Source organism: Tympanuchus pallidicinctus, unplaced genomic scaffold, assembly GCF_026119805.1.
Source record: "Tympanuchus pallidicinctus isolate F22 unplaced genomic scaffold, pur_lepc_1.0 scaffold19, whole genome shotgun sequence".
Taxonomy (NCBI): Eukaryota; Metazoa; Chordata; class Aves; order Galliformes; family Phasianidae; genus Tympanuchus; species Tympanuchus pallidicinctus.
Genome location: NW_026294710.1, coordinates 15,169,330 through 15,192,300, shown reverse-complemented (window position 1 = coordinate 15,192,300; position 22,971 = coordinate 15,169,330). Strand labels below are relative to the sequence as shown.

Genomic DNA, 22,971 nt, shown 5'->3' with positions numbered 1-22,971 from the left:
CATTTCTATTTTTTTTTCTGCTAAAATCCTGTCAGTAGCCTTTCACCTCTCCTAAATGAAACCATACGGAAGAGCTTCAGGTCCTTGGCCTTTCCTGATTAAAAAAGCTTACTGCTGGGTGAGGGGTAGAAGCATGGGTTGAGGACTGGTCCACAACTATTAATCAAAGCTGTGGCTCTAGCAAAGTCCCTCTGGGATGCTATGTCCAGGGTGAAAAGAAAACATCTTGCTGTAGCTGTGACAGCAGCAGTTAACACTGTAGATTTCACTATATTCTGATAGTGTTAACTCTGGGTTAATGCCTTTTTCATGAACCTGCCTCTGTCATCACTTGGCTTTCTGTGTACTGGCCAGTGTTACACCAGCTTTGACCCCTAGAAAGATCATTTGTTCCTTAAATTAAAAGGGATTGAGTTGGATGAGGATTTCAGTGTGAGACTTTGAAAGGAAATAGATGTGCTGGCTGTGTTGGTATTTGCACTTGACTAAACAGCAGAACTGTGTTAATGGAGAGATCCCATCTATGGGACACATCTCACAGAATATAGCTCCCGATAAAAGCTTCTTATCTATCAGCAGCATTGTGTCAAGCATGCACCATCACCTCCAAACTGGGATCCTCCTTGGTGTGGTGAGCATGGAATTAGGTTGGAAATGAGTCGCACACTCACAGGCTCCAATGGGAGATGAGTTGGAACCCTGGAAGTGCCAAGAGAAGCACAGTCGAGAGGAAAGTTGGGAACTACTGATCTGTGGGTTTCGGCTCTGGTTTCAGTCCTTCATTCCAAGCATGCTCTGCTGATGATTCCTGACAGGACTGGGACACTTTTGGTAACAAAACATGAACTCCCAAGGGACTTCAGTGGGTTTCAGAAGCTCTGTGGGTTCTTGTTTTTCGATCTGATGTACTATGTTGGCATAGGACCCCAGCACTGTTGTGTTTAAGGCATCCTGGAAATGCAAACCACTATTTCTACTCCAGTCGTGCTGGTGTCTCACCCTGCTGGGATGCTTGTGGCTGTAGTCTGGAATCATCTTTCCCTTTGACTTCATGTAACTTTTTCTGAACTGATCCTGGCAATGTATTTCAGCGATGTCGGGCAAAAGGTTATCGCTGAAAGTGGTGGAGACCTCATCATATTAATTTTTCAGAATTGTTCCAATGAAATCTAATTAAACACAGCGACTGGAGCAGTGCGAATCTCCCTGTGTTTGCCTCATTTGTCATATGGTTGATTAAGGCTGGGTTATCCGGGGGAGTTTATTGCTTGTGATATCTACTGGGATGGATGTGGTTTCACACACTATGGGCACTTTGATCTTGTTCCCCACTGCTTACAAGTTTCTGTTGGCTTCTCTTGGATTTTGTATGCAATCGATTTATCTCCTTGGGGTCTATGGGAACATATTGATGATAGAGCTAACCTGAGCGATAAGGAGATGTCATGCATGCTAATGCATTTTCCCTGCCCTTTAGACAGCATCTCTGTGCTGGTAAGAGATAGGGCCTTGGCATCACATTAGGCTTGAGCATCTCTCTCTCTCTCTTACAATGAGGATAATTCATTTTATTGTTTCCTTACAGAACTGAGGAAAACGGGGAGGGGGAAAACTTCTAAACCAACAAATTTGCATCAGCACCAAATCAAACCTTACTCTATTTCCCTCCTCTTTTTTTCCACAAAACAAACAAATCTGCAGAACTCTGAAAGCTTTTATGGACTACAAAACAACTATTTATGGTTATTTGACCTCCCCACCCTCCTCTTTTTTTCTTTTTCCTGTTTAATTAGCTCTTGTTTTACAGATATTTCTACCGTAAGATGGGAAAGTCAAAATCTTTTGATGCTTTCGAACCCCTTCTCCCCCTTGTGATGATGTAAATAAATTCCCCAAATCCCACCTATATGGGGAATTTTTAGCTAACTTACTGTTCATGGAAAGGAAGAAATTCCAAATTTGTAGCTCTCGTTTTTCTCACACGTCTACCTTAGTATGCAATATATGGAGAACTGCAAGATCTTATGAGACCGCTTGCATTTAAGCTCTTAGTCAAACTTCTTCTGCCAGGTTAGCATTTCTGCCTGCTTGAAAACTGGAGAATTGAACTCACCTGGGAGCCCCCGTAGTGAAATAAATTATCATAATATAGTGGGAAAAGAAAAGATTTTTAGAATGGTGGAGTAGTGCAGGGCTACCCTGGTGAATTACATCTGTTCATTTAGAGCTGTAATATTACTTCAGCTTTGAGCTGCGTGACTGAGAAATCTTTATTTTAAGGGGTGGGGGCTGCTTGGGCTGGGGGAAGGCAGGAAAACTTAACATCCAAATGTCAAAAGCCCCAAATGCCTCCTGACACTAATTGTTAGTAATTATAATAACAAGCTAAAACTGGGAGTTAATTGCTAATTCATGATTTTAAGCCAGTCTTGTGTTTTTAGGTGAGTCTGATTTCTGCATCTTTGAATTTTGGGCACTGGCAGTGACATGAAGTGGTAGATGGGGGGAGGGGAGCAAGAGATGAGAAGACCTATCACAATTAGTATTCTGATGCTCTACTTTTAACAGATTGTTGGCATAATGCTTGTTTATGCAGATGCAGGACCATTCACCAATGTGTTATATGCCTTACAGCACTAACAAAGATTAATATTTAGCTTGAATCTGGGCAGTGTTAGGGGGGAATCTGAGCTGTATCCTTCCTGCAAAGCTATAAGCAGTCCCAATATGTGATGAAGCAAGTCAACAAAGCCCAAATAACCACAAAATTATTAGAATATCATCCACCAGTTCTAAAGATAGCAGCGTGGATGTTATTATTTTTTTTCCTCTAGATTTTCACCTTGATCATTCTCTGCTTGTCTCCTACTCTGTGATCTAGCCCAGGCTACCACTGTGCTGCTTTCTTCCCTGTTAAGGAAATCTCAGGCACTTTCCTCTCTAAAGCTCGCATTGACATTGCAATAGAAGTGCTGCCCTTCTCCTCACTGCGGAAGGCAAGCCCCACTAGGAAAGATGATATCATTGGCACTAAATATACACCAGCCATCAGGCCCCTGGTCAGTGCCAGAGATGTTCTGGCAGACTCTGATGTGACTTATTTTCTATGTTTTGTCGATTCTGTCTGTGGCAGGTGATTTCATTAACTGCTCTTTAATTGCTTGGGAAGAGCTCAGCCATTATTTGTCTGTTTTCTCCCTCCTGACAGAAACCCACTACAGCTTCCTTGTAGTTTTCTCCTCCAGGATGCACAGATTGGTGTTGTTGCCCTGTTTCCAAACCTACTTGTGTATTATTATTGTTGTTGCTATTACTATTATATTATTATCACAGAACTGTTTGAGTTGGAACTGTGAAAGTAACAGTTGTGGAAGGAAGGGATGCCATTCAGAGGGACCTCAACAGACTTGAAAACCGGCCCAGGTGAACCTAAAGAGGTTCAACACAGCAAAGTGCAAGGTTTGGCACTTGGGCCAGAGGAATCCCAGGCATCTATACAAACTGGAAGGAGCTGCCCTTGTGAGCAGTCCCGCAGAGAAGGACCTGTTGGTCCTGATGGATGAAAAGCTTAACATGAGCCAGCAGTGTGCTCTTGCAGCTTGGAAAGCAAATGGTATCCTGGGCTGTATCAGAAGAGGGGTTGACACCTACAGCTAGATCAGGTTGCTCAGCTCCCCCATCCAACCTGATGTTGAATGTCTCCAGGGATGGGGAATCTACCGTCTCTGTCACAAAAATACTTTTTCCTTATATCCAGTCTAAATTTCCCCTCTTCTAGTTTGAGACCACTCCCCCATGTCTTACCATGACACACCCCAGAGTATAATAATAATGATTATTGTATTTATCAGCTGAGTAGGATGGGACTGCAAATTCACGAATTTGAGCTCAGTTCTTACAAAGTTCAATTTCAGGATTTTAGCTCAGACCCACCACTTGTGACAAGGTTTGTGTTGCAGTAGGACATGGAGTCTCTTGGTGCTGCTCGATGTGCCACCAGCTGTCTAGGTAGCTGTAGACTCATGTGTCTGATCTTCCTGTTTGTCCTGTAGTTATTAAAATGGAGAGAGAAATGGAAAGAGGTGGTTTGGAAAAGGACTAATTTCCTCAAACCCACTCTGAAATGGGGATGAGGAGTCCTCCAGACTTGCCCAGTACGTGTTCGGTAAACTACTCAGTGCATGTTCGTGAATTTTCCTCACGTTTCCTGCCTCTTGAAGGGCATTTGACCTCACTTCCTCAGCTTTCTTGACATCTGGTCCCTTTTCTCCAATAGTTGCCTTGTGTGATTCTTTTGACTTAGTCTTCTAGAAAATTTTGTGTTTCCTTTCTCCATCACATTCGTTCCTTTCCAAAAAGGAGCTTCGTTCAAGCCTCCACAGTTTCATTACTCCTGGCTGGCTCTTTGGCCTTGCTCATCTTGGATTTCCATCTGTGGTTTGAACTGAGCATTGGACTGAAGTGCAGGAAACATAAATGTTGACAATACTTCCTGTGGATGGAGATATCTACTGTTTTTTCTGTCTGGGAAGCAAAAAACCTCCAGTTTTTGTAGGATATGATTGATCTCATCTTAGAATCATGGGATGGCTTGGATTGGAAGAGACTTCATAGTTCATCTGGTTCCAGCCTTCCTGACTGAACTGATTGCCAGCCACTAAATCAAAGACCAAATCAGCCTGCCCAGAGCCACATCCAACCTGGCTTCGGTCAACTCCGGGGATGGGGCATTTCTTTTGGTTCTTTGCAGCATCCTGTATTTTCTTCATTTTTATGCGAGTGAATTATCCAACCACTTCTGCAAAATTCATGTGTACTTACCTGGCTGGGCAGTGGGCCATGCAAGTGAAGGTGACAGAGAATGTATAGAAGATAGATTGAGTGTGGGCACTGTGCTGCCATGTCAGCTCATGTGGTTTGGAGCCAAGAACAAGCCTGGCATGTGCGTATCTCTGAAAGATAGAGTCTTTCATGCTTTTACAAATACCCCTGAAAATACTAAAAGCTTAGGAAAACAAACAAGCAGTGCTCCCCCATGCCTAAACAACAGCAACAAAACCCCTCAAGGTCCTTTGAAAAGGGAAAGGGAGCCTGCAGGATTTATGGCATCTGCAGTGACCGGGGGCTCTGTCAGCAACTGCAGAGTTATGAGTGGATGAGCAGCTCAGTCTCTCATTGGGATCACACATCTGACAGCCACAGTGATCCCGGGACTGGCTCTGGTGTTATCCTGGAGGATTCTGCCATTGCATGTAGGCTAGGCTTTGTGTCATATCATCATATCACTGTGCAAGCAGCACTCAGGGTGACAGGGCACAATTCAGCAGTAAATTCTTGAGTGCTCATCATGCTTCCAGGTGACTTGGAGAATCAAGTTAGTAGCATGGGACAGATTAAAGAAGAAAGGAAGTATTTAAGTACGCAAAGATGCAATCAAGATATTTTCAAAAGAGCTTAGGTGGATGATTCCCAGTTACAGGAGGTCCTTATATCCAGGAACTTGCAATCAGAACAGTAACTGGAGCAGGGAGATGTCAGAAAGAAAAGCGTGGAAAGGAGTGGCTTCCTTAGAGGGATCTGAGAACAGGTGGTTGATCAGAAAGGGCAGCTCAAATTGGGGACAGTATGAAGGAGGGTGCAAAGGGTAGTCAGGAAAGACTTAGTATGACGTAATGGCAGAGCAAGAAACCCTTGATCTATTCCTGGCTCTGTTGCTGATTGTTGCATGACCTCAGGCAAAACATTTCACTCTGCATGCCTCCTACACTCTTCCCTGTGTAGCCTGTGAGTTCTTCAGGGAATGGATTGTCACTGGCAATGAGCATGTCCTGCACTTTGGCACTTTGAGTTCATCTCAAGGCTTCATGGGCAACTGAACCATCAGTTCCAAGCTGGATGTTTGGACCCCCACCACAGAAAGGGAGCTCAACGGTCTTTCAAGGTCCCTTCTGACCTAAGCCCTTCTATGATCCTGTGTTGTTGGGGTTCAGCTGTTGTCACGTGCAAAATTTCCACTTGTAAAACTTCACCACCAGTGCAAGCGCTGGCTGCTTCCATGTGATGTTTGAGTTTGGAAGGGACTCTTAAAGGTCATCTGTTCCAATTCCCCTGCACTCAACAGGAACACCTACAGCTAAAGCAGGTTGCTCTGAGCCCCATCCAGGTTGACCTTGAGTGTCTCCAGGGATGAGACATCTATCACCTCTCTGGGCAACCTGTTCTAGTGACTCATCATCCTTATTGTAAGAAAAATGTCTTCCTTATATCCAAGTCTAAACCTTCCCTCTTTGTGCAAGAGGTTTGGCTGAGCTCTTTCAACACGCAGCTTTTCATAGACTCGCATGCATCTGTGATTTCCCCGCCGTGTGGAAGACAGGAATGCCGAGCCTTGGCCTCCCTGCCCCCTCCCAACAGGTTGACCATAAATTAGGTTCTGATGTGGGTATTGAATTTCACTCCAGCTGCTGGAGCTGTGGCACATCTGTGGTCCTCCTGTGGTTAATGGCTTCACAAAAATGAAGCAATAAAGGTTATGATGGCTGTGTTTTAACCTCCTGGCCCTCGTTCTATTCGACAGGAGTGTTTCTCGGGAACAGTTAAAAAACCCTCTGCTTGCATTTTAAACATCTCCCAGCGATGTGCAGTTTCTGAGCAGCTTTTTATTAAGTGATTTTGCTTTTGAAATTTACCAAAGCTGAAGCATCTTTATTTTACCCCCCTTTTTCTGTTTTTCTGTAACAAAAGATGAATTAACTCTCTTTAAAATAAACAAACCCATCTCTAAATTATGCTGTGATTTAACATTTACATGCAACACTGAAGTCTGAGCAAAGCAAATAGAGAAAGGAAAAATTATCCCCTTAGCTTGAACTCTTTCAGTGAAAGTCTGTAATACACTTCTAAGAGATGGAGGCACGCATATGGGGGAGTGATTTGTTTCCAAAGAACAATTCATAGCCCTCGTCAGTAATGAGCCCTTCAAGGAAGAGCAATTCCATCTTCCTAGAAATATACCATCCGTTGTGAGAAGAGAATGGTGGCTTTGAGGCCTGGGCTTTGAGTCAGAAACGTTGGAATTCAGGGCCTGGGCTTTGAGTCAGAAATGTTGGAATTCAGTTTTCTTAAGTCTTAAAAGTCTTGCTGGCTTTAAAAGATGGCGAAATCTCGGCACTCCAACCAAGACTGTGGTCATCTCTGTTTCATGTTGTGGATGCTACTGAATGAGGCCGCTCAGATTTTCCTGCTGTAGGTTTTGGCTGCCTAGTAAGTCAAATCAATAACATACTTATTCTCCTGACAGGTATAGAAGTGATACTATCCCTGAGTCGCAGAAAGGGCAAAGCCATTCAAGCTGTGTACTTGAATGCTTGAAGTGGATTTACCTGGAAAAGATATTTAAGAAAATGGTTTGGATCACTTCCTAGACAGGTTGCCCATGTCTATAGAGAGGAGTTCAAAGCATTGCTTATATCATTCCCTGGAGATAGCTGACCATCTATTTCCTATGTGAATAACTCAAATGCTTAAGAGGAGTGTGATGAAGTGCCCTGCCAGACACATGCAGCAGTATGTGACTCAAGGTGAGGCATTGCAGCGGAAAGCCTGAATGTGACTTGCAGTCAAGTGATGGCAATGAGTTGCACAGGCTACGAGGTCTGTAGCACAGAAGAGGGAATTACTTTGGGGTCCTTGGGATGACAATGGGATCATTCCCTTTAACAAATCATCCTGCCACACTTGGAAAAGAAGGGTTTTGCCTGACCCTGTATTTTTCTTTACCCCTGGTCATGTGTAGATCTCCTTCAAAATCTGCTGCTAGTGCTTGATGTGCCACATTCTTGCAGCAGCAAGTAAGGCATGCTAGCCACCCACTTGGAGAAGATAAACAAGCTCTCATTTATTTATTTAACTCCCTTGCTATTAATTGCGAGGGATGACCCTTTGCTTGGATGTTATGAAGCATATTGACTTCCTCTCTTACGAGCTTTCCAAGAGACTTGTTACTTAAGCATACTCAGCAAAAAATCTTGAGAAGGGCCCTGGGACAGTTTTTGTGGAACATGGGGGCTGGTGTTAGAGCTAATGAGCTTATTATGTGATATATATTGGTATCTCTAGTGGCTCTCTCCTTTGCCACTGTGTCCAGCCTGTCTGCAATTAGGAACAAGGTCTGTGACACTGTGTTTGATACTAATCCTCAGTGAGACGAAAGTGGCTGTTTTTCCACTGAATGTGGTGGAAACTCATGATTTGCAAAACAGGAACTTCCTTTTTTTTACTTCTTTATGACCTGAACTCTTCAGAAGTCCCCAGAGACTTACTGTTTATTTATTTATTTATTAGCAGGACTGCCTCCTGTTTTTTTAGATACTTAGAAATTTGAATAGTTTTAACATGGGTAGTTCAGCCTACAATCCTCACCATAGGTAATTCATGTAGTGATGGCGTAGGATGTCAAAAAAAAGAAAAGAAAAGGAAGAGTATTGAAATGGTGCTGATAGGTGAGGGCACTGAGAACTGAGCCGTATCACTCATCTATCCAAAGCAGTTCTTGCACTGTATCTGATATGAGGTCAGCAGCAATGCAAAGTGCAATTCTAAGATGCAAGGCACTTCTACAGATGATTTCCTTTACTTGTGATCAGTCAAATCGCAGAATGCAAGTGTAGAACTGATGTCAGGAATTCTGATTCTCCTTGTCCTGAAGAAAAGCTTGTGTAGCTAAACCATAGAGGGGCGATGTCCATGTTAACATGTCTAGGGTGACATCTCAAGAGAGAACTCTGCAGTCTGGTGGTCTCTGATCTAACATTTCTCACTGTTGGATTTGTGGGTTTTGTGCTTGTTTTATTTCAATAAATGCTCAGTGATCCTTATGGATCCCATCCCAATTTGGGACTTCCTATTATTCTGTGAACATAGTCTTCTGTGGGATTGTCCAACCAATGTCAGAAAGCTCACTTGAACTATCCATTCACTTGAGGAGTCCTATCGACTTCCTGCTATAGATTATTGCCACCTTTCTTCTGTACCACAATATTACTCAAGGTTTTTTTTTTTTTTGCACTGGAAACTTTAAATGAATGGATATGTTAATTGGTATCATTACGACAAACGGTGCTAGTCACACTGCAATTCAAGTGAACATTTCATGTTGCCATTTAAATGATGAAATTTTTTTTTTTTAAAGCCACTGACAGCTACTTGTGTTTAATTCATTTTGATTTCGTTAGGAGGGGGAAGTTATCGGGATTGTATCATTAAAAATGCATGGTTGGGTTATTCATGCATGTTTCACATATCCCTGTGTATGATCCATCATAATTCTCCATTAGCCAATGAAGGTAGCAAGTGGAAAGGGGCTGCCGAGCATACACATAATTCAATTACATCCATGACGTCACATTGATTGGATTCTTAATGACATCTCCAAGCTGTGCTCTGAACTGGGCTTGGTGAAATGAGACTTTCCACTAAGGCTGCTTGTGTTCCTTGGGAACACAAGGTTTGTGTCACCACTCCACATTTGCAGAAGATTGGATCCAACAGGAACTAGGCAGCTGCTTTGGAACTGCTTGGCAGCTGGAGATGAAGGCCAAGTGTGAGCTAGATGTTATTGCACAAACCACTAACCTTGACTTCTATAGCAACTTAGCAACTGTGCTGCTTGGACTGTAATGAAGATAGAAGATGTTCTCCTAGTGTTCACTGGTATTATTAAAATACATGTACACCAGACAGAGGAACAATGTGTCATGCTGAAATAAGTCATAATTTGGTGCAACTGCTCACAGTGGAACACCAGTTTGTTTAAAGCCTCTTCTAGAAGATGAGTGGCTGTGGAACAGCATGCAGCATTTCCTGTAGGGGAGGAAGGTAGGAGATGAAACTGGTATGTTTCTCTATTCTTCTGTAGCAGAGTCTCTCTAGGACTGTTTTGGTCTTCTTTTAGTATGAGTAGTCTTGAAACAGACAGAGGTGCCTCTTGCTTTTTTGGGGTGGGGACTCACACCAAGCAAAGATGGAGAACAGTCACAGACAGTGGGACTGTCAGCTCCATCTTTGGGAGCCCACCAGCAAGTCCATCCCTGTTGCTGTGACCAGAGTCAGCATCTGAATGCTGTGTCTCAGGTGTGTTTGCATTGGTAATTCTACTTTCCTCTCTCCTTCAATACTGTCTTTCAACCCTTTAGTAAAATGTATCTCCCTCCTTTCCAGAGCCTGCCCTTGATCTATGTGACGTGAAAGTGCCATTCCTAGGGCACAGGACAGAGGTCAGGTAATACAGCAATGTCCATTATGCCACAAAAAAGATTGAGGGCCTGGAGCAACTCCCATATGAGGAAAGGCTGAGTAACGTGTGTGTATTCAGCCTGGAGAAAAGAAAGGTGAGAGGGGATCAGATAAACAGTTATGAATATCCAAGGGGAAGTAGAAGGCAAATAGATGAGCTCCAGTTCTTCTCAGTGGTGTGTAGTGATAGGACAAGGAGTAATGACCTGAAACTTGAACATCAGAACTTCTGTAGTAATATGTGGAAAATGTGGATTTGGATGATTTGGATTAGTCAAGTGGAGCAAGGATTGTTGATGCAGAGCCTTTCTTGATGCTCCTTGAAAAGAGAGAAATAAAAAGGCTCTGCATCCCTCATTGCTTCCTAGTTTAACGTATTGATAATAACTTGTTCTCCATGAATGTGTACTTCACTCCTACATTCCTCAGCATTTTTTAAGCTCTAGTGAATAACAGCCCGACAGAAGGTTGTCTTCATTTTGTTGGTAGTAGAACGTAGGCACAGAGAACTTATAAGGCCTGATTGAGTGGCTGGCAATCCTGCCTGTGGCTGGGGGTTGGAGTCAGATGATCTTTAAGACCCCTTCCTACCTAGGCCATACTCTGATTCTATGATATGATTCTTTCAGATTAGGGAGAAGAAATCACTTCTACTTCTGACTTCTAGGCCTCTGTTTTAAGCGCAAAAGCATTCAAACTACCAATCATATTGATTTTCAATTACTGCTCAAATGGAAGTGGTTGCAGCTTTGTGTTAACTCTCAGGAGACTTTATCCTGTCATCTCTAGTGAAGATAAGGGCTAAAATTCTGTATTGCTTGTGCTGACGTGGCATGTGGTTGTGTGGCTGAAATTCACTTGTGAGTAGAAATGGGGAAGTTGTCTGGCTTTTGCCACAGCTTGTTAAAATAATAAAATCTCTCTCCACGGAGATGAGATTCCTTAGCTCTGCTGCTGGGGGTAGTACGAGGCAGGGCAGCACAAAGAAAGCATGGCTATAAATACAGGACTATTGTGATGGTGGTGTTATTGTTGGTATGAGCATGGGGTATTTTTAAATAGTTCGAGGAGATTTATTTTAAATGGCAGCTGTGCTGAACCTGCTGGCGCATCGTGGATAGAACTGGATTAGCTGGGAGAAAGCAGATGAAAGTCGGATGATGCAGAAGTCAAACCCTTCCTTCTTTGATTTTCAGGTTTGTTGGTATTTGCCAACCACTACCATGGCAGGTGACTGTGTGTATTCATACATAAACACACGGTACTTTTTGTGGTGCCATACAAACACAAATACCTTTAGAGGATACTTTTCTTGTTCAATCCCTCAGTTCTTCACTGAAACAATGCTTCAGTTTTCTTTTCACAGAATGGCCCGGGTTGGAAGGGACCTCAAGGATCACGAATCTCCAACCTTCCTTTCTGGGGATGTTAAAAGTATTGTAGACCCAGATTTGGATCATGGCACGTTCCTTGCAGAAATGAAATTCATAGATTATAATTCCCAACAGCCTGCCTAAGTTCTAAAACTGATCCCATGAGGTCTGGACTCACTGTGGACTTCATTTGCACTGAACCACATATTTGTTTATGAACATCTCCATCCCCTTCTTCCAAACCAATGTGATTATTCCATCAGCTTTATGCGACAGTCACCGATGATGTTATTTATAACAGCTTGACCACAGCCAGACAACTAGAGTGTTGAGTTACCATCACCTGCTCCATTCCCAGTTCCTCCCTGCTGAATCAAAGGGTGCTGCAGGGCTGTATTTCAGAGGGGGATATGGTGGTGACCCTGAAACATTGCTGTCCTTGGTGCAGTGCTTGTTCCCATCCCACCTCAGGTCACAGTAGTAGGATTGACCTGTAGCCAGGGCCTGAAGTGTAGGAAACTTCCTTTAAGGAGTAAAGGTGATATCCTCCTGGGGAATGTTGTTCTCCTTTGCATCTACCTTAAGCCAAGACACTTTACTGTTCATAATATTAACAGTATGCATCATATCTGGCCACATCTTGGATTGTTGCCCTCTTGATGATCTAGCAGTTCTGTTAAGGGTGCTGCAAATAAGTGCTAAGCATCCCTCAAAATTAGGAGAAGAGGATTTCAGCTACATGGAAACAGGATTCCCCTTGGTGATGGTAGTGGACTGCTGTGCACAGACAAGTTTATCATACATCTTCCCCCTTATCAGCCACATCTGACAGTATCACATTTGTTACATCTCCTCCTTGTGGTGCTGACATGAGAGTATATCTCCCAGGGTTGTTGACAAGTAAAAAAGTAGGAAATTAGCAAATCTCCAACACATGAATCCCACTGACTTTTTTCTTTCCAGCCTCAATGGAAGTTTTCTTGTGTCCCAGAGCTGTGAGAACAGCACAGGTGACCATAACACTCCTTTGGTGTTGCCTCTATGCTGCCTCATGTTTCTCTGACATCAAGTGATAGTCCCTTACTCGGTGAATATCAACTCATCTGGAAGATGCAAACTCTGATCATATGCACTGGCAGTAACCGGAGGCCAGATTAGTATTCTATTCTAGTATGTAAGACTACATATCTACTTTTTTTTTTCTATTCTTTTTTGGCATATAAAAGCTATATACCCACTCTTCTTTACTATATAAAAATTATATATCTCACTTTTCTCGTATGTAAAAACTGTATGTCTATTCTATTCTTGTATGTAGAAACTAGCTGAGTGCTTTTTGCATAGAAGACTGCTAAGAATTTTTTCTTTGTAGTCTGAATACACATAAGGAGGAATGTGAAGGGGTAATAGAAGTAGAAGCTTTGCAGCTTGACTACACCATCCCTTTCTGTGCTTATTGAGTATCAGTTAGAAACAGCTCCCTGCAGAGGCTTTGCATCCTGGTGGGAGGTCCTTGACTTCCCAGGAGCTGCAAATACAAGCTGGCCTGAGTTCATCCCCTTCTCTCACTGCATCTTGCAGCTCCTGGAGCAGTATCACTCTCTGCAAGAGCAGTGTAACTTCTGAGAACTTTCTCTTCCCTCTGTCATGCTGGTGAAATGCCTGTTGTGATGCTCCAAGCTTTTGTTTTTTGCATGAGCTGGGTTGGGGTGAACTTGGTGAGACCTCCAGAGCATCATTAATAAGTTAGGAGAAAAGCTCCTTCTGGTGCTCAGAGCATACACAGGCGGAGAAAGCAGGCTTGGTGCTCAGACTGTGTGTGTAGTGGTGTTTTGTACCCTCTTTACTTGCAGCATTGATTGAAATGTTGACTTTTCATATGGATCCACCTGTCCTGGTGTTTCAAGAGTCATGGTTGGCTTACGATGGGTGGCTTACAGTCCCTCCAGCGACTCCTATGAGTGCTTTGGTGGATTGTCTTGACAGCCCAGTATCTACAGGACTTGTTGCCTCAACCACAATATCCACAGACTGGATTGCTTATGATTCACTTTGGGGTCTCCTGAATGCTTCTGCCATCTTAACCTCTCATTGCTCAAGGCTCCAGATTATAGGAGAGAGCTTTAAAAGCCACAATGGATGGTGTAGTCATCTCAGTTCACTGCCTGAACAGCCCAGCCTGCATGGCCCTGTGTCTATTTCTGTGTCTTACAAGTAGAGGTTTTACTAGGAAATGAAAAATCTCCAAGGTTATGCTGCAAATACGCTTTGTGCTCTTCCTAGAACCGTCATTGTGAAATAATTACTGAAAGAAGGAACCACTTTTCTTTTTCTGGGAACATCTGTGCTCTCTTTCTCTTTGTGTGCTTTTTGCTTTTTGGTTTCTGAAGATGAAGCCTTTTTGATCTCTGTGTTGATGGGAAGCCACACCATTTCCCACATTCGGACACTGGTGTGGTTGGTGGAACCTCTGTCGTCTCTGCAGCTGTTTGCTCCTCCTGACTCCCCTCATCCTATTCTTCCTGTATGGCTTTCAGAGTCCGTTGTCTGGGATTTCACTCATGTCACTGTGGAGGGTCATTTGCCAGTCATCCCTCTGCAGTTATTTCTGCACAGATGGTGTTTTCTAATGAAAAATGGTTTAATAGGGATGTGTTGATGGTTGAACTTGATGATCTCGGAGGTCTCTTCCAACCTTGATGATTCTATTAAACCCAAAACTCCCTTTCTTCATTTCCAGCACTGCTGGAGTAGCACCTGATTTCTTTCCTTGGTGTCACTTGAAAGCATGACAGGGAAAAAGGTACATCTGTGTCCTCTCCAAAACATGACTTACTCCATGAGAATGAGCTTTATGACCTCTCATCTGTGTGTTATATTAGAATTAGCTGAAGGGCCAGAGAGCAGAAGTCTGCCATGCTACACAGCGCTATAGAAGTGGAAGAGACATTTTAGTCAAATCCAGGCTTCTGACATTGCTGGCACCACTCTGCTGGAGTCTGTTTGGAAAGCTTTGAAGACATCATCATCACTTTTTCTGGTTGTTCAGACCCAAAGTTTCTTGATGCTGGTGGAACAGACAAGTTGGTATTTCCAATGGACTACAGCTGGTAAATGGGAAGGACTGAGGATGCTAAACCACAGACATCAAAACTCCAGCTGAGCAAAGGCAGATGCAGAAACGTGCCTCCTCTAGCAACCTGTGTCCTCACTGGAGCATATGGATGACATACTGGACCAGCCATATCCAACCTGTGGGCTGCCTGCAGCCTGAGATGGCCAACACTGGGACTGCCCTGTGCCCTGCACCATCATGGCAGTGACTTTGGTCTGGCTTTGGATGCGCACTAAGCAACAGCCACACATTGATGTCTGGGATTAAACCAGAATATGGGGAAGGTGCAGTGCTGTGCTAACTCAAGTGGTGGCAAATAAGTTTATGCATTTTGATACACTGGCAAAACACAGTCCTGTGAACAGTGAAAAATACATAGAAAGCTGTGCTTTCTGTTGTGATAAAGGAATTTAAGATTTCCAGATTGCAAAAAAAAAAAAAAAAACACATCAATTTTTTGGTATATCTGTGACTCTATTTTCAGTAGATATAAATACTGTACTTGCAAATTTTCAAATGGAATTTACGGAGTTGCATTCAGATATTCAGCTCAAAAATGTGATTGTATCTCTATATCAGACTTTTATAAGACCTCTCTTACTAGAGGAAAATACCCTTCACTTCACAATCACAATCACTTTTTGGCAATATCTACCTTTGTGAACAACTTTATTCAAGGATGAAGTACAGGAAGAGTAAAATTTCTATAGAAATCTGATGAACACCTTGAGAGCTCACTGAGAATTGCAGTTACTTCCATCAAACTAGACTGATGCATTAGTTTCACAACAACAAGGTCAGGTAATGTATCCCACTCATTTTATGTTTTTGTTGCTCTCTTTTTGTTTTAATAAAAGTATATATAAGCAACAACACTTTGTAATACGCATTAACTATATAACATTTTATATATGGCCCAAGACAATTTCTCTTTGCTCAGTGCGGCCTAGGAAAGCCAAAGGGTTTGACACACGTATTGTAGAAGCTGGGTCAAAATTGCTTTACTGCTCTGTCACATCTGTGTCACATCTCTGTGTGCAAAGCTGTGCAGCCAGGACCACCAAAGACTGCATTTTGCACAGTATTAGGGAGATATTCAAAAGCAGTGCTATGTCTGACAAGGCTTGCAGTGATAGCTTCAAAGCTGTTGGCTGCAGTGGGATGTGCCTGCAGCCTTGGAGTGATGTGTGATAATCGGTGCTCACCTATCAGTGCTAGGGAGCAGCACTTGAACCTGCCTCTCCTCCTGCCACTCCATAAACAGCAGCAAAATAAAAGGTATTGGGCACGTCTTGCCTAGAACTGCCTCTGCCAAAAATATTTAATACAGACATATGCTCACCTCACTCACATTAACAAAGCAGACAAGTTTGATGGAAGGGTTTGTTAGCAGAGCGTACTCCTACTCTGATTTTGTTCTGAAGATGAGGATGGTTTTTTTTTTTTTCTCCCCATTTTTATTCTTTTTTTCTTTCCTCAGTGCATTTCTGATGGCTGCTTTACATTTTGCTCTGCATTCCGGAGGAGCTGACTCAGCAGTTCAGCATGCAGTCACTGCTCGGAGGAATTTGCACTGGTGTTGTTTATTATTTTGAGCACAGCCAGTTCTTCTTTGCTATTAATTGGCAGGCAGGAAATGTTTCTTGGCCTTTTTAGATGACTAGGTCTGGTTCTGGGACATTGCTGTCGAGGAGGGGAAGCTCATAGGAAACTTGCATTTGAGTGATTAGCAAACAAAAAATAATTTCAGTGCAAATGCATCTCTTGATATTTGAGCTGTCAAATACTCTTGAGTAATGATCATGTTTTAAATATAGTTTATAACTCTCTTCTTATGCATATGCTGCCTACTGTAGCTGCACTGTGGAATGTACATACAGTGTGGCTACGTGAATAAATGATAGAGCTCCATAATTACACCTAGGGAGGAAGAGATCTGTCTGTTTATTTTTATATATGTTTGTGTATTTAAAGAAAGGCTATTACGCAGATGGAATCTCTTTTAGCTCTCAATTTAATAATAATTAGAGTTTAATTATGCTGTGACAACTTTATTTTATTTCATCTTATTTTATTTTAGCTATCTATAATAGCTGCTAATTTTCCAAGCCGGAAAGGTCATGGCACAGATGTGGATAAACACATCGTTAACTGGATGTAGTCACTAAACCCACTCTCCAGTAGCAGTGATATTAAGCACAGTAAGGGTGCAAGGACTGGGAAAACAGTCTTATCACTGCTGCCTGTGATCATGGGAATTAATGGCAGTGATTAAAGATCGGACTGTAGTGTTTGAATCGAAGGAGTTTTGATGGGGGTTAAATTCCAATAAGTGCAGTTTAAGTGCAGGATCTATTTTATAAGACACAAACCACTCGTTATTCACCAGTATCAGCTCAGACGGCTCTTCAGTTTTGATTTGTAAGACTCTATCATCTATTCCCATCCTTGTTATTGTTGTAGAATTGTAGAATTATGAAGGGTGGAAAAGACCTCTAAGGTCATTTAGTCCAACTGTCCAATACAGCTCACTAAACCTTGTCTCTAAGTACCACATTGACCTTCTTCTTGAACACCTTCAGGGATGGTGACTCCATCACCTCCCTGGGCAGCCTGTTCCAGTGCCCAACAATTCTTTCTGAGAAGAAATTTTTCCTAATGTCCAACCTGATGTGTTTGGGTGTGATGTGTCCAACAAGATTTCCCTGAGCTTGTTGCCTGGAGCTGGGATGCAGCAGAAGGAAAATCAATCTGTGCTTACCCCAATCCTTGTGCCATAAAAACCCCTAACAGACAGGCCTTGGATGGACTTATCATCGAAGTCTTGTTCTAAACTTGTGACTGAGACCCTTGCTTCAACTTTATTTATTTTGAGTTTTGTTTGAAAAAAAAAGTGATTGACCACAGAGGGGTGGAGCTGAGTGATTGCCTAGGAGTGAAAGCAAAGCCCTTACAATTTTCTTGGAGTAAAGGTATTGCAGAATCATAGAATCATTAAGATTGGAAAAGACCACTAAGATAGTCAAGTCCAATGATCAACCCATCACTGCCATGCCTACTAAACCATGTCTCTCAGTGCCACATCTATCCCTTTTTCTTGAAAATCTACCCTTTTATTTTTTTGAAAAATATTCAGGAAAAGTCTTGAATGACACAGCCAGGGATGGAGCCTGTGCATGAGGAGGGGATGAGTTAGTGGAGGAGCTGGTGCCTTTGCCAAGGATTAACTGCAGAAGGAAGGTAATCCTAAGCCAACAGGTGGGCCAGCCTGAACTTGGAGGATGGAGAACCCTTCTCAAGTGTGGGATTAAACTGCTGAGGTGCCAGTACATCACAGCAGAGCTGTTTATTTTGGATGAGTGTCTAGGCTGCATGTAAAGATTGTGTTTGTTTTAGCTAAATGGGGAAAATCCTGGTCCTGTTGAAATCGATGTTGGAGCAAACAGCACCATGGATGTCTGCCCACACCAGGAGAGTGTTTTTGGGAGAGTGTCGGTGGGAGGAGGGGTATGGGTATTTTTTTCTCACCTGTTTCCCTTGAGCTTTCTGCATCGTTGCTCATATCTCAGTTATCTCCACTACACTTTTTTTTTTTTCTTCTCCTCTTCGAACTCCTCCCCGCCAACTGTGCTGACTGCTGAGGAAATAAAGCACGGCCTGACACGTTTCTTTCTGTCTGCTGCTCTCCTGCATGGCTGGGCTTCTCTCACCTGCCTGCTGGGAAGAGCAGGCGTGGGAGCAGCTTTGCTTTCTGGGCTCATACAACGTGATCCTATTCTGAGGCGGCACATGGGTGAAAGACAGAGAAGATCCTTCACCCTTGACCCAGTGTTTCAGGAAATACTGCTTGAATTTTCTGCTTGAACAGAGTTTTCAGCATTCAGTTGCTTGAGAGTAGGTGTTTCTGCAAATAAGAAATAGTACTGAGCTGGTGCAGCTCCGAGCTCATGCTGCCCTATGCATCTGTGACCAAGCTCTTGGCCACGGTTGCTCTTTCTTCTTCTCATAACCCTTTACTCTCTTTGGACATCAGCAGCATCTTTCAGACTGTCTCACATATGACTGATTTTTATTTCAGCCTCCCACAGACTATACTGTAATGTACTTTAACTTGAGAGGCTTTTTGCATGCACAGACTGATCCTGAATGGTGCTACAACAGGTAGCAAGTAAAGAAGTAGCGTAGCATGAGCTTCCTTTAGGGAAGCTCTGGGGTTCTGGCCCTCCCTCCTTTCACATCCCATTGTTTGAAAACCCGTTTGCAAGCAGCCAACGAGCCGTTGTGGCTGGCAGCACTGTGCAAACACCCTGCGCTTGTGCTGCTGTTTTACATTGATAATTCATCCCGAGATCAGCATTTAGAATTAATTCAATTAAAGGAGCCTCATTATTCATTTATGAGGAAGGGAGGCTTAATAAAGAGCTGTAGGTGGGGAACCTCTCTGTGTGTGCTGTGCTGGGAAGGGAGTTTATCTCTAGCTGGGTGCCTCCATAGTGTCCCCTGGCTGGTGACAGGGACGTGGACACCCCCTGGAACACCCTCCTCATTTGTCTATACAGCTTGAGTGATATCCCCATGTTTTGCCTTTCTGTCTAGATATTTGATCAAAGAAGTACTGCTTTATGGTTTTCTTACAGGACCATATTTTTCCTTTCCTGGGTTTTAACTTTCTGTCACTGTCCCAAGTTGCTTCAGCTCCCAATCCTTAACAGGTGGAGCAGAGGCCTCTTAGTGGAATAAGAAGCGTTGAATAAGAAGTGTTGGCCACATCTTTGGGCAGGGGACTTGCTCTTGCTGGATGAAAATATCCCAAATTGCTCTGTTTAACTGGAATGGACATGCTTGGGATATGTATCAGATGAAGGAAGGGATCTGGTAATCATCGGTGATGGTCAAACGAGGAACTCTTCTCTCTTCCTTCTTCTGTCCTCTTTGAGCCTGTAGCTACTCTAGTTGTTCACACCATCAAAGAAAGCATTTCCATCTGAGGGTTTGGGCTTATACAGCTATGTCCTTAGCTTTCCAAACAATGATTTTTAGCAATATTTGGCTTGCATCGCTCAATGGAACTTTCCAAACACGTAGCAAGGATTTCTCCTGGGGCGAGCTGGCTACATAGGGAACTGCTCTTTTTTTACCTTTGGGTCAGATTGAATTGTCTGGGCCTTGGGAATCTTGCCTGGCTCTGCTAGCAGGAACCTTGAACCCAGTGCCCTCGACGTTAGGGTAAATGTGCTTGTTAGATCGAAGTCCATCAAATGTCAACAATGCATCATATTACCTCATGGGAAAAATGACCAGTGAGAAGGATTTCTGGATGATTCTGCTTCACAGACCTTTTGCAATAGGTTGAGTTTCTCTGTTGACCTTCAAGAGTGTGAAGCACCTTGCTAAGCCCAGCTCAAGGTGGCAGCTGCTGGCATCCCATGTTTCCTAAAACTGGCTTGACAGGGAGCTGTTCCTGGGCTCTGTCCTTTTCCTTCCTTATATCTGGGTAGAAACATATTTTGACAGGCCAGTGATGCAGAAAATAACTTGCTCTCCAACTGTTGCATCCCTTGACCCCAATTAGAATGTGGTGCATGTAGAAGTGTCAGCCTCTTGCTTTCTCTCCGCTCCACATCCCCCTAACCAAAATTCCCATTATAAAGATGACACCTGAGTACTTCACAGGGGAGAAATCATCACTGACCATACAGAGAATCAGAGTAGATCTGTAGTCCAGCTCATCTGGTGTTTTTCTGGCCAAGAAGAAGGTGCAGGAAAGCTGTCAGAAAGGAGTTATGAGATATTCCAGCCTGTGGGAATATTTCCCCTTGACCTATTTATATAGAGTTGGTTTACGCTTTGAAAAATGAAGCTGTGTGTCCTTTGTAGATCTCCTGCTTGGTATTTCTTTTCAACAGTTAATACTCCTATAAGCTAAAGCTGTGGAAGATGAATGAGGGAGTCAGTCCAGGGGCTGTATATGAGAAGCTATTCTGGGATTCAGGTCTATCCTAGACTGCATGTGTTCCTCCATTCCCCCATGTCCCTGTTGCTCACACACAGAGAGGACCCATTAGTAGCTTGTCTCCCTGGGAAAAACTGAATGGCAATGTCTTTATGTTACCTTACAGACACAGCAAAACAGCTCATGAAATCTCTCAGGACAAGAAGAAAATGGGACTAGAAGTGTGCCTGAGATGTATCCAAATCCACCTCCCACTGATCTGAATGTTGAGCTGTCAGTACTGCATGTCGGGTGCATTTCAAATCACATCTCCTTTGCTCTCTGATGCTTGCATCAAGTTATCTATGTGTGATTCAATGGGATGGGAAGAGGACAAGTCTCCAGACTGTGACTCATTCGGTCTTTTCCTACTGCTGCTGTAATTCAAGTGGAAGTCTTAGAAGATGGTAAAACCTTCAGGCTTGTTAAAGATGCCATGCTTTGAGTGTATATGAGTGAATCCAGGGCTCATTTTGAACCTGAGATAGGCTTGCTGTGATCTTACTGATTCTGCTTTTTGCAAAGAATCGTTCTCATGGAAGGGTCTGCATAGTGGTATGTTTCTAAATTCCCAGTATCAAGGGAGATATTGCATAGAGATCAGTGAGAAGGGCGTAGGCCTCCTCCTAAAGGTAACCATGCATCCACTAATTAAATAGTGCAGGGTGCTGGAGGACTTCAGCACAGTGCTTCTCTCTTCCTTTGTTACTCTGAGACTCTGACACTTGAATTATTTCTTTGGTGTTAAGCTCAGGGCAAGCAGGGTAAACATGCTGGGCATATAGAGTGCATGTGTTCATAAATGTGCCTCCTTGTTATGGAGATTCCACAGGATCTCCTTGTAAATACTGAGGATGACCCCTGCCATGATTTCCCTCCCTATCAGACAGGATTCAGTGGCATGCACTGTGATCTCTGCACACCAATACTGGATCCCTCTGCACTCCCTCTGACGTCTAGTTTTATTAGGCAGCGTTGGGTAGAAGGTGGAATGTCCTCTTACTTCACATGCTACAGCTCATAACATCCATCACTACAGTGAGTTCCTGATCCAGTGGAGTTCCTAATAAGATTGGCCATCTCAACTTGATTCATCTTTATGGATCCTTTACAACTCAGCATATTCCGTGACTTTTCTCTGCAATATAGGATGGCTGAAAGGTCCTTTACTGAAGCCTGGGTGTTGGCTGTCCTGCTCAAGATCTTTCTTCAAATCAAGAGCGGCTTCAGAAATCCTCTGTTGCTGTAGGAGAGGAAATCTCACTGGAAACTCAGTGAAGGAAGTCCAAGTTGTGATCAGAACATTGTTCCATCACAATATTTTGATTTTAAATAACCAGAGATACAACTTGCACAAAACTGAAACAAACTGAAACAAAAAGACAGATTTGTTTGGTCATGTAGCACCAACAAATCTTTCATCCACTAAACACTGAACCACCACTGCTGTTGTGTGCAGCTTCCAAAGCAACCAAATGAAACACAGCCCTCTCTTTCTTTTGTTATTTATGTGTGAGAGGCGTCTGATGTCAAGGTGCTGTGCTGCCTCAGATCTGAGCGGGTCTTTAATATGAATGAAGTGCAGATGACAAGCAGCAGAGTGGTTCCAACTGAGCCGTGGTGACTTCACGCAGAAGGGACTTTTGTCTTTGCGGTTGGAACGAGTGGCAACTAAAGATCTGCTTAATGATTTGTGCCATGAGAGAGTCAAAAATAATAAGGTAGGACAGAGCAGAGCCCTCTGTGCAGATCAATCACTTCCTTCATTTTTTCTTCTGTGCTCTATGTTGGGATGCTAATAATGATTCCTTGTGGAGGGAGCATGTATGCCCACTTGAAGGGGAATACTGATATAAAGAAGTTCAGGATACCCCCACCACTCTCCACACTGACCCTCCTCTTTTATTTTATTTACATTCTTCCCTAGAGAAGGTAACCTGAAGCAGAGAGAGGAAAACTGTTCTTGCAAACAGAGCTGTCAACAAAACCCTGCCTTTTCTCACTGGCTGGAGGGCTCGGAGCAGGGTGAAGAGTCGTAGCAATGTTTATTTTACAGAAGATAAGCTTTAAGCAGAGTGTGTATATATACATATATATACACTGACATTAATCAGAGAATTTCTTCCTGTTAAAAAAGTAACTACCCAGTCTGTAGCTTTGTTTTAACCTGAAAAATGTTGGTTGTTTGACAATTGCTG

General features: G+C 43.1%; 1 protein-coding gene across 9 annotated transcripts in view; it reads left to right on the top strand.

The window, feature by feature from the left end:
* The window catches only part of PLXNA4 (plexin A4), a 445,689-nt gene that overhangs the window by 54,669 nt on the left and 368,049 nt on the right, over nucleotides 1-22,971 (top strand). Inside the window, exon 4 of one of the 9 annotated variants that reach the window (XM_052680721.1) lies at nucleotides 580-1,454. The exons of 7 other annotated variants lie outside the window; for them this stretch is intronic. In XM_052680721.1, coding sequence (XP_052536681.1) covers nucleotides 580-690 — 111 coding nt within the window. In that variant the 3' untranslated portion in view covers nucleotides 691-1,454. Of the gene's footprint in view, nucleotides 1-576; nucleotides 1,455-22,971 lie in introns of those variants that run through there. One more of the 9 variants, XM_052680720.1, reaches the window with a different exon arrangement.